General features: G+C 32.4%; 1 protein-coding gene across 1 annotated transcript; it reads left to right on the top strand.

Moving 5' to 3' along the window:
* The first annotated feature begins 3,847 nt into the window (after positions 1-3,847).
* On the top strand, positions 3,848-10,879 carry LOC125859707 (E3 ubiquitin-protein ligase XBAT33). The gene is made up of 10 exons (XM_049539507.1): positions 3,848-4,210; positions 4,291-4,350; positions 4,591-4,662; positions 4,807-4,991; positions 5,413-5,573; positions 5,658-5,716; positions 5,880-5,926; positions 6,013-6,156; positions 7,684-7,775; positions 9,875-10,879. Exons 1-10 carry the CDS (start codon positions 4,034-4,036, stop codon positions 10,411-10,413), a joined length of 1,536 nt encoding a protein of 511 aa, XP_049395464.1. The 5' UTR covers positions 3,848-4,033; the 3' UTR covers positions 10,414-10,879.
* The last annotated feature ends 1,851 nt before the right edge of the window (positions 10,880-12,730 follow it).

The raw sequence follows: 12,730 nt of genomic DNA, 5'->3' as shown, positions 1-12,730 counted from the left end.
AATAATTATCACTCTATTATAATTTTTCGTGGTATGGGACAAAGAGTGGTTCGATGCGTATTTTTTGCTGAAAAATTATATGGTATATAGAGGTTAAATATTAGCTACTATTATATTATACTTTCTTCGTCCTTATTTAGTTGTCCACTTTAGAAATGACACACAGATTAAGGCAACAATGATTAGCATAGTGAAGTTACAATTTCACCCTTATAGTACAATTTACAATTCCAAAATAAATTCACTCAAGATAACTAATCAATGCTAGGAAATTCATAAGTTTATTTACTTTATTTATGACAACTTTATTTAAATAAGGGTATACTAGGAAAAAAATTATTGTCCTTTCTTGATTTGTCAAAATGGACAACTAAATAGGGACAACTAAAAGAGGAAATATGGACAACTAAATAGGGACGGAGGGTGTACATTTTTGCACATTTTTAACACAATTGAAAAGTATTAACACATTTTAAATTAAATTTTTAACTCCTGCCGCTATGAGTGATGATTGAGTCTTTTGATTTATGTAAATTAAGGAAGTAATAATTGGCAACAAACCTCAGCCTTTGTCGCTTCCTTTTCGCGGATTTCCTGTTACTTTTTTTTAGTGGAGTAGCATGAATGTTTATTTTTAATATTTTTTGGAAATAATTGACCTATTAATAAAATTTAATTTAATAAAAAAAGGTGTTTCATTATATCAGAAGTAGGGGTGTAAAAGAAGTATGAGAGATTGACCGAATCGATTTATGTTATTTTTTCAATAAAATCGTAAACTTTTATGCAAGTGTATAACCGTCCTAAACAATTGAGATGATCTTTTTAATTTATGAAAAAAATCTGAATAGAAAACGAATAACCTTACAGGTATATATTAACAATATGTTAAATTTAATATATGTATATATTTTATAACATTTTTCAAATATAAATATAACTTAGGTCCCAGGCCTCTAGCGAGTGGTGACTAGAAGACTTTGAATCTTTGTTTTTTAATTAACCTTTAATTAATTAGGTTTAAAATTAAATGATACTATAATGGATACTCTATCAAACAATACACCTAAATATATGCAAGCACTCCTATTAAATGTTTAAGATCAAACAATACGATAACAAAATTTTACATTCTTGACTTCTTGGTGAAGAACTAAAGTGTTTCTTCACTAAGATATTTGCGAAATAAATATTTTAATAATAGTATATTTTAAGGTGATATTTTAAAAGTAGAAAAAATAAAGATTAATCGAACCGTACGAACAACAATGAGAAACTAATATGATTTTTAAAAGTCTAATTTTGGTTATACTTTATAAAATACCCAAAAAAAAATTGAGTTATTATAATTTTATAAAAATAATTGATCAAACTGTCACATTGACACCCCTAATAAGAGGTGTTTTCATTGAATTAGTACTTATTTAATATGTTTTTGATTATATAAAAATTCACTTATTTAAATAAGAATAAATTGAAAGAAAAAAATTAATACGTTTTTATTATGGATAAAACTATTTATTTTGGATTACCTATAAAAGTTAAAAATATCATACAATATAAAAGCTTCCTAAGCTTCGCAAAATAATTTCAAAGACCAATACGTATGCAAACATATAACGCCTTCTAGGCAATTCCATATGTCTGACTCATGACTTACGGCCGATTCGATAAGAAGAATAAGGAATAATTAATTTTGAGATTAATTTAAAAATGAATTTATTTCATATTTGATTGAAATAAAATTGTGAGGTGATTCATTTCGAGATTTTAATATTAAAATATTTTTAAATTTTATTGTCTTAAACATATCAGGTGAATTTTTACGATTAAGAAATTATCTAACCAAAAAAGAGATATATTTTAATTTCTTTTAAAAAGAAATAAGACAAATAAATTAAAATTGCAAGAGTACGTTTCAATTTTGACATCTCATGAACCCAATTACCAAAGTGTGTATATATATGTCTTTTCTTTCTTGTTTGAAAGCAAACATGAAAAGTAGAGTTGTGGGTAAAACTAGGCACTGGACTAATATTTTCTTTATTAATAATAATAATAAACTTACAAAAAATTGTCCTAAACGTGTTTAATTACAACTTGATCTTAATTCACCAACCACTCTATTGGCTAGCTAAATCGTGCAAATTAGTTAAAAGATTTGTGGTTCTAATTTTTTTAGAAATGGATATTGTTAAAGTACAACAAGAAAGCTTAAAAGTAGCTTATACCTTAAGTTATATCAGTAGAAATTTTCCACACAATAAATTTGAAATTAGGGTGGGTTTGATATGATGAAAATAATTTTTAGAAAATATTTTAATTTTTTTTTATTTAATTGATCAAAAAGTTAAAAAAAAAAAAACTCACAAATAAAAACATAGGAAACAAGTTTAATACGTAACAATCAATTTCTTCCAAAACCTTCAACAGAAAAAGCTTAGACATGTTAATTAGTACGATATTTATACATAAAAAAATTTTACCTATCTAGACAATGTAATTTTCGGACGAAAAGAATATCGATTAACACTTTAAAATATACATGGCCCCACCATCAGATAAAATAAAAAAGTTGCTTGAATATAAAACACCCTTCATCTTCAATGTTGAGATTGCAGATTCGAATTATCAAGGGAAATAAAGAAGCCCTAGCAGAAAATTGTATTTGAAGTTCAAAGCATACAAATTATCAAAGATCAAATATTAGACCTGACTCAAATTTTCGAAGATAAAAAGAAAAAATAGATTAACTAAATAAAAAAAATTACTCCACTTGCAAGACCAAGACAAACACAAAAAATAAAATTAAAGAGGTGGTGGTAAAAGTTGCCTTGACATTGGCTACAAGTGCAACCCCACTTTTTATTCTCCAAGTAACCAACTAAACTTTTACTTTTTTAGATTTTTAATTATTTTTTTTTGGGTTTTTGGTCCTTATTTTATCCTATTTTCCTTTAATTGATGCACCTCTAACTTTTTTTTTAATATATATATATATTTTTTTTCAAATTCCTAACTTACAATTTACTCCAGAAAAGGAAATTCCACTAGACGTTCTCTTCTCAACTACCTCATGACAGAAAACATAATAAAAGAAACACAAATATCTTTTATTTTATCTGTTTTTACAAACAATCCACCGTCATCCTTTTATCCAAAATTTTAGTAAAAGTATACAAATATTTCTTAGAAATCAAATATAAATGTAAGAGACAAGTATTGATAACACTCTTGAATTTATTATGAATTGTTAATTTTGTCTTTAAATTTTTAATTTTCTTGAAAACATTTTTCTACTTGACCGACTGAACTAAAATACACCATTGATATTCTACATGTCATAACAAGTGATTTCAAACTCTTGTAAGAGCGTGTATCTCTTAATAAAAAGACGAGAGAAGTGTTGAAAACACTTTTAACCTTGACAAGAATTTAAGAGTGTATTCCACTCATATAATAAAATCATGAGTGTATTTAAGTTCTAGATAAGTATTTTTAATGTTGTCAATACTTCTTTCTAAATATAATTAGAAAAACAATGCAATTAATTAGTTATTTTTCATTTAATGAAATTAAATAAGCAATAGTAAAAAGAAAGAAAAGAATCCAATTTATATATACAGAAATATTATTATATCCAAATATTAATTAGATATCTCTATTAGAGTTTTGAGTATAAAAAATATTCAACTAAGGACTTTTACTAACTTTATTTGTGTGAATTCAAATTAATATAAGAAAAAGTATATTATAAAGCAAAAATTACTCAAACTCGAGAGTAATCCACTTCCCATTACATAATATCATTTTCTTTTTTCAAATTTTGTTTAACGACAGTTGACCTAATTTTTCCCACAAACCCCAAAAAAGTTTTACTAAATCCTTGTAAAAGACATATACTCTGTTTGAGTCAAATTTGCTTCATCAGATACTGCCATTTTTCTGCAAATCTTGACTTGATATGTATATATATTGAGAGAGACACAGCTTTGATTTTTCTTTAGAGAGTAAAAAAAAAGGATCAGAGAAAATGGGTAATTCTTTTGGGTGTTCGGCCTCCGGCGAACGGTTGGTATCGGCAGCCAGAGACGGCGATTATGTAGAAGCTAAGATGTTACTTGATTGCAATCCATGTCTTTCAAAGTACTCTACGTTTGGTGGACTTAATTCCCCTCTTCATTTTGCTGCCGCTAAGGGACACAACGAGGTATTTAACCCTTTTCTTTTTTTTTTCTTTTTAATTGCACATCATTAAAGTGTTCTTGATTTGTGTTGAACAATTTTCAGATTGTTGCATTGTTGCTTGAGAATGGTGCTGATGTTAATTCTAGAAACTACTGTGGTCAGGTAAAAGTTTTTTTTTTTTTAAAAAAAAAAAAACCCTTTTTGTTGATTAGTCCTGTTTAGTTTCTCTTCAGATTGTTCTAATGAGCTGATATTCAGCTAAGGGTAGTGAGGAAATGAGAGATCAGCTTCATGGGTTGGGTTATTTTTGTCAATTTTAGTATCGGAGTACATCTTGGGGGATTTTGAAATTTGGGTATTTCTCTGTTGAATCTGATGTTTGAGTTTTTTTTTGGTTTGAAGACGGCACTGATGCAGGCATGTCGATATGGACATTGGGAAGTTGTTCAAACCCTTCTTCTCTTTAGATGCAATGTGAGCTTCCCTTTGATTTTTCGCCTCACGGTTTTTTTTTTACCTTGTTAATTTGGCTACTTGAGCTTGCACAGACTTGTGTCTTGTCATTCTAGTAATAGCATTTGCCCCTTTTGGATCTTGAGGCTTTTTTTTTTTTTTCAGGTTACCAGGGCAGATTATCTTAGTGGAAGAACAGCTCTCCATTTTGCAGCAGTGAATGGACATGTTAGATGCATAAGACTTGTGGTGACTGATTTCGTTCCTAGTGCCCCTTTTGAGTCTCTAAATGCTCAAACAAATGCTGACAGGGGTGACGGTTCAAATTCGAAAAGCAAGCATGAGCAAAGGTTGGTGATCTATTAATCCTCATTCTTGTCATCTGGATTCATGTTGAGTTGTATAAATACGGACAATTTATTTATGAAGATATAAGGTCCCAAATGGAATCATTGATTGACCTGTGATGTCATTGATTAAGGGCTAAATGCAAATTGTATAAGACAACCATAGAAGACTGAGGTGGTAGTGTACAACATATGCTCTAGTAAAAGAAGATTCCCCGGGAGTTCTTCATTTGTTATGCCTGTGTTTACAGATGTTTAGGTTATGATAAGAGAATTAGTTGAGAAAAATGAGGTGATTTACCACCATGCTCATGAATTCTGACACAAAGTTATTTGACTGAGGTTTTGAGTTCTTCTTTGAAAAGTTGGACTGTTGTATCTGGTTTACTTGGCTAATCGCTGTATTGGCTTCATTTCATTGCAGTGCACTGTCAAAATTTGTAAATAAAGCTGCTGATGGTGGTATTACTGCTCTTCATATGGCTGCATTGAATGGGTATTTTGATTGTGTCCAGCTCCTGCTTGATCTCAATGCAAATGTATCAGCTGTGACATTTCACTATGGGTCATCGATGGATCTGATAGGTATATGCTCGGTCGAGGCATTAGATGTTTTTGGAAATTACCTGATTGTTAATTGACATTATTTTCAAATAAATCATTCTATAGGAGCTGGAAGCACTCCTTTGCACTATGCTGCCTGTGGCGGAAATCTAAAATGCTGCCAGGTGATTGGTTAACTCGTCTTCGCGCTGCTATCTAATAATTTTGATTACCAAAAGTAAAAGATGTTTTACTTCCGATGCCTATTGGTATTTATGTGGTTGTTTTCTGATGCAATATTTTACTGTTGCTTGTTTCTAAATGAGTATTTGCTTTGTGTTTCTGCAGATCCTTATTGCAAGAGGTGCCAATCGATTGACATTGAACTGCAATGGGTAATCTATTTAGGACTTGCTTTTCAGTTTAACCTTACATCTTTGAATTTCTAGACGTCACTGAACAGATATATGTATTCTTTCAGGTGGGTTCCTCTCGATGTTGCCAGGATGTGGGGGCGTCATTGGCTTGAACCATTACTTGCACCAAATTCTGATTCGATAATTCCACTTTTTCCATCTTCAAGTTATTTATCGTTGCCTCTCTTAAGCGTGCTTAACATCGCAAGGTAAATGGAAATTATCTTCCTTTTTTAGTCATTTGTAATCTAGTTTTTGGACTGATAAGTGATAAGGGAGGGATGGCCTATAGTGGTAAGGACCCTCCACTTCCAAACATAAGGTTTTGTTTTGAGTTACCAAGTAAGCGAACATGGGAAATGCCCACTATTCAGCTCGTAGATACATGGATTTAGGGGAGGGAATTTAACGTATTTTTTAAAAAAAAGCTTATTTCTGAACTAATGGTCTTTGTCATCTGAAAATTTTTTGAGTGCCCTAATTTCTGGGTTGAAATCTGTTTGGGTGCATCAAATTTGTTTAAGATCAAAGTTCAATATCTACCCTAAACCTGAGATATAGTAACTTTTCTATTATCAAGTCTCTATTGATAGAGAGATTTTGTCATGTGATATTTCATTTTAGATCGTCTAGTGTTTCTTATGGGCTATGGAAGCCAAGCTGGGTAGTTACTTTTTGAAAAGCAAAATAAATGATGCCATTGATGATGCCTAAGCTATTTGATGCAAATAGCAATAGAAATGGGTTACTGGCTTACTGCAAATCTGTTTGACAAATGTAACATATGCTAGGGAAGCAAAACAAAGTGAGATTTTTGCTAATTGAAGATGTGGAAATTGTTGCTATGGATATTGTGCGTTAGTAACTGCAAAAGGGTACTCCATGTATCGGTATAGATTTGTAACAAGCAGTTCAGTCACTCTACTCATTGCTGGCTTCAAAGTTTTTGAAATCAATTGTATATTGTTCTGTGAATTCTATCTGTATGATGCACATTTAACTTGTGAAGGCATAAGCCGGAAAAATTATGATTGATCCAACTTCCATTTGTTCAAGCTTTATTTTGTTTATTTCACTATACTTTGTCAGTTTGTCTCGCTCTTTTGGTTTTCCCATAGTTGAAGTCATCTTTAGGCAGTCTAATGATCAATTTTAGACTGTTACTGCCTACCATTCCGTTTAGAGTTAATAAAAGAAAATAACCAGTGAGGCTGCTATATGAGATGAAGAACTTTATTGTTATCTCAGGCTGCTTCTTATCCTACCCTTTCCTGTGTTCTAGTTTGATCTATAAGACATTGCTTCTTCTGGAAGCGTAAGAAAATACCTTAACCATTAGTCCTGTGGACATTAGATTGAAATTTTCTTCGATTGAGCCTTCTATCTATTAATGATTCATGTTAAAGCACTAGTATGATGGGCTGCTAATTGGTTCTCGCTTCCACTAGTGGAATGTTTCAACTTTAAAGCCGATCATGGCTGATTTTTATTTGACTGCTTGTAGTGGCTGTTAAATGAGTGATAGAATGAGCACTTGTTTTATACTTCTCTGTGATTTCTCTCAGTCTCTCCTTCGCTGGGAAACATTTTAGGTGTGGCGCTCTTTTCTGCCACGGGGTTTTGGAGGAGGGGAAGCTGTTAATATATGCTTTTAAATAATTGTAAATCTATTAGGGTACTGTAAAACTAAATGTCAACCATATATAAGTTCTGATCATTGTGAATACTTTTTGCAGAGAGTGTGGGTTGCAGTCTTCAGGAACCTCCTCTGATGATTCTGATACTTGTGCTGTTTGCCTGGAGAGGGCATGTTCCGTGGCTGCCGAAGGTTTGTACCATTATTCCCTTTCAATCTGATTTTGTTCAATATATGAATCAGAGAGATTCTTTAAAATGGTTATGGCAACAATCAGTTATGCAACTATGTTATATAGGAGCAAATTTTTGGGACTTTAAGGTCCAATCTATCCACAAGATGAATGTTGTATAAATGTGCGAATATGCACTCATACAAGATGGACAAGATTAGAAATGATTACATCAGATAAAAATTGTGTGTAACGTATATGGAGGATAAAATTAGTCGCCTTATATGTTTTACCTCGTTCGACATCGATCTCCTTATATATAGATCAATTTGTGTTCCAGTACGATGGTTGAAGGTGGTAAAAGGACGAGGTAGACCTAAAATCATGTGAAAGAAATTGTCTCAAAGTCCTAAAAATTCCTCAGAATCAATGCAAAACCAAGAGCAACACACAATGAGAGAAAATGATATGTATACTGTATATCTAATATATCAGTTAATCGGGAATAGAACTTATTCTATTGTTATTCTTACATTAGATCTGGTTTTTGTGAGGAGCTCTTTTATTCTAGTTGGAGAAGTTTTCTTGTCATGTAGGAGCAAGTGTGAGATCAAGGTGAATTAAGACTAAATACTTAGTATTGGAATTAGATATGCCTAAATCAAGCAGATGAATAAATATAGAGAATTCATACATGATACAACCAAATCTCAACTATTGTATAATCTGAGGTATAGTTCATTCGTTGATATGAATCTGGCAAATGGTGTAAAACTCCCCTCTAATTGAGAGTTTTCAGTTCCTTACATGATCTAGCACCAACCTCATCATCTATTCTACATGAGTATGAAATCCTTTCTTGACTTATTATGGCAGGAACACTTCCAAAATTAAGCCTTTGCACATTCTAGAATCTAGACCTATCAAATCTAGATATTGTAGTTGAATCATAGGGTATGATCTAGCATTTAGTGAAGTTGGAGGGAAAATCTTAAGGATCGGGATTTAAATCTCAGTAGAGGCAAAAAATTCAAGGAGATTTCTTTCCATTCACCTAAACTGTTGTGTACAAAGTTATCCAATACACGTGTTGGTGGAAGGATGAAGATACTCATTGGAATAATTGAGGTGTGTACAAGTTGGTCTAGACACCGCCTTTATAATCTTTTTTTAAAAGACTTCTAGATGTTGTAGTTAGGAAATAAATGTCTAGATACTGCAGTTGTTTTTAGTTAGTCTTTTGTTATACTTGATGTTTTTCAACTCACCCAATATGGAATATCTGATGCCGATCCAATCTTGTGCTTAGCTATAAAGCAACTTGATTGGTTCACTTGGAAATCTGTTTTACATACTCTTTCAGTCCCATTTTATATAAAGGAGCTTGGGATTCGAGGGTCAAAGCATAGATTTTTCACGTGTTTAAATAATATTTTACATATTTGATGATTGCGTGTAAAGTACTACTCCCTCCGGTCTTTTTTATGTCATCCTTACTATAAATAGTTGGTCCATAATAGAGTACTTGTCATTTCATAAAATCAATACATAAATTACAATATTCTTCCTATTTTACCCTTGTGAGTTATTAGCCTTGAAAATATGCATTTGACCAACATAAAAAACTAAGTGAATAATTTATGTTCATTGGTCAAAGTAATTAATCAAAATAAATTAAATCATATTCATTGATTGAAAAGTTGACTTCAAAAAAAAAATTAAATAAGGGTAGAATAGTAAACTTACTTAATTTCTTAATGCACGTGAAATAAAAAATGGTGACATATAAATAGGAACGGAACGGAGGGAGTAGTATATATGCTACTGTGGTTAATAATTCAAAATATTGAACGATGTTTGATAAGTCATAGTCAATGACCAAACTGTTCGACTTTCCAAAGAGTGATAGTGCCACATAAAATGCGACAGCAGTAGTAATAAAAAATAGGTACCAATATCTTTATTTGGTGACATCAGATTCTCTCGCACTGTTAGGTTTCTGGGACACATTGTCTAACCATGAGAAGATGATAACAATAAAATGACAGTATGGTTCTGTAAAATTAGATGAGAATTGTCATATTAATATATTCTTTTATTTTGTATCAAATACTTTCAGGTTGTGGGCATCAATTGTGTGTAAGATGTGCACTCTATCTTTGCTCGGCAAGCAACATCCCATCTGAATTATTGGGTCCGCCTGGATCCATTCCATGTCCACTTTGCAGACATGGCATTGTTTCATTTGTAAAACTCCCTGGATCTCCTGCAAAGGAAATTAAATTACATCTATCCCTTAGCTTATGCACACCATGCATGCTTCATCCTCGTGACCAAGAACGATCAACACCGCCTAGCGCACATGAAATTAGAAAGAATCGTGTTGCTTCAGTGTCTTCAGATCTTTTCTGTCCTGTGACTTGTAGTCCATTTCCCTCTGTTGCAATGCCTTTGTGTACCTGTGATGATGGACCTTCGCCAACCTTGGAATCAAGAGAAAATGATACTCAAGAAGAAACTCCTAATCAGTCACAGTCCACATCAACGGATCATGACAAAATGAATGTGAGATTGGAGAAAACTACCTGCTCGAACATGTTTTGGGGCAGAAGAAGCTGCAGCAGGGAGCATCAGTGCAATGCTGAGATTAATGCTTAATAAGCTTGCCTTGGTTCCCGAGTAGAAGAAATTTTGATCCAAGCAGAATAGCAATCTTTCTTGCAGCTTATATAATGGATCCAGCACTCCGGTATCTTGATACCTTAAAGTGTTACGTTGATTATTTGGACTCGGGGCTTGTAAAGAATTCACTAGTAGGAAATTGGAGTATTGCAATGGAGCATCACTGGAGAGCTGTCTAATCTTGAGATTGTTCTTAGATTATTCTTCACTGTTGTATGTAGTGCTGCTATTACTAGTCTGGTTGAAGCAGATAAGTTTTTAACCTGTTTGTTCCAGTACAACCCCATCAAGTTACAAAAGATAGTTTGAGTACTAGTGGGGTTTGTGAAGGTAAACCTTAGATATCTGTAAACTGACAAAGATAAGAGTTGAATAGGGAAATTTGTGTTGCACATTTGCTCTGTTTGTACACCTTTTAATCTTCTGCAGTAGAAAGTCTTGTGTTTGGGTTTGTCAATTTAAGTTGTAAGATTGACTTATCTTGTAAATTAGGTGTGATGCTGCACAAAGCAACAACAACAACAAACCTTGTGAAACTTCAGAAGCGAGGTTTGGGTAGGATAGTGTGTACATAGACTTTACACCTACCTTTGTGACGTTAGGGAGGATGCTTATCATAGATTCTTGGCACAAGGAAAGACGAAAAAAGTAGTAACAAGAAGTAGTGATATCAAACATATAATATGATAATTGATAATCGAAAGGATAGTAATATAAATCGAAGAATAAGAAATTACAATAATAACACTAATACGAAAAAGAAATATGTTTGTTCACCTACTAACCTACTATCTTAATCGACTTTCATACCTTTCTATCAGGGGTCATGCTTTTGTAAACTGAAATTGCATCACCCAAAAGGCAATTTCTCCTCTTTTGCAATTAAACTGAAATTGCATCACCCAAAAGGCAATTTCTCCTCTTTTGCAATCATTTTGCTACACCACCCGCTACTCGTGTCCTGCATCTTCCAATACTTGTTACGCTTATCTCTATCTCTCCTCAACCCCACAATAGCCAACTTCTTACACTGAGCATTTGCATATTTCTTATGTTTGAACTATTTCAGTCTCACTTCTCATATCTTGTCCACCATGAAAATCATTCTCATCTTGTCTAGATTAACTTCGTTTAGATATAATCTTATCTTTTCTGATGTACCCACACAACCTAGCTAATTGAATACCACATGAAAGCAATTGTTGTTAGGTTCTTGGCATTCAAGGAGTTTGACATTTGGAAATGAAGTAAATGGAGAGTGAGTCATGTGGTGGGATCTGATCGTTGTCATCGCGTGACATTAAAGTTGGCCAATACACAATTCTTGCCCTCTTTAACTAATTGTTCACTCTACTTCCGTTATTTTTGTTGTCAAAATTATAATGTCCATTGGACCAAGTTACCTCCTCCCTTATTTGTCCGACACGTGTCCTAATACTATCTTTGTCCTTTCTGTATACAGTGTCTTTGAAGAAGCCTTATCTCAATTACTGTTGAAGCCTTAATCATAAGTCTTCTCCCTGCAAGTATAGTGTCATTGTCAAAGGAAGACAAAAATCTTGCTGACACGATTGTGTAAACTGCAGTCTTACTACATTTTTGTTTGTTTCCCGCGCAATGATTAAAGTTCGACTAAATTCGAATAAATTACGCACTTTAGGATCCATTCAAGACTGACCCAATGCTCCAGCATGAGACACTATTAAAAAACTGTCAAAAAGAGACGGACTGCATCGCTTTTTTGGCAATAAAAATTTGAAAAATTCAAAAATATCCGTCACTTTTTTGGGTTTTTAAAAAAATAAAATTAAAAAAAGTGACGGACAAAAGGACCCTGTCCGTCACTTTTCTGGGTTTTAAAAAAATAAAATCTAGAAAAGCGACGGACAAAATCACCCTGTCCGTCGCTTTTTCTGAACTTTTTTTGACAGCAGAAACTGACAGTTTCTGCTGTCCACCTGCAAAAGCAATTCAATTCAATTCCAATCAAACACAAAAACATTAAAAGAAGCAACACAAAATATAATACAACAAACTACATTCAAAAATATCTAAATCACAATTTAAAGACTTATAAAGTCTTTCAAAATTACAAATACTTCATAAAGACTACTCCCTCTGTCCCAATTTATGTGACACATTTCGAATTTCGAGATTCAAACAAATTTATCTTTGACCATAAATATTTCATATATTTTTTAAATATTTTAAATTATCAATTATTGGAACTTATATATAAATTTCATTTTAAATAATTTGAAGATTCCATGAGCAAATTCTCGGTCAAACTTAA

This window comes from Solanum stenotomum, chromosome 3 (assembly GCF_019186545.1).
Source record: "Solanum stenotomum isolate F172 chromosome 3, ASM1918654v1, whole genome shotgun sequence".
In the NCBI taxonomy this organism is placed as follows: Eukaryota; Viridiplantae; Streptophyta; class Magnoliopsida; order Solanales; family Solanaceae; genus Solanum; species Solanum stenotomum.
Note: the sequence above shows the minus strand (reverse complement) of the source record. Positions and strands in the feature narration are given on the sequence as shown.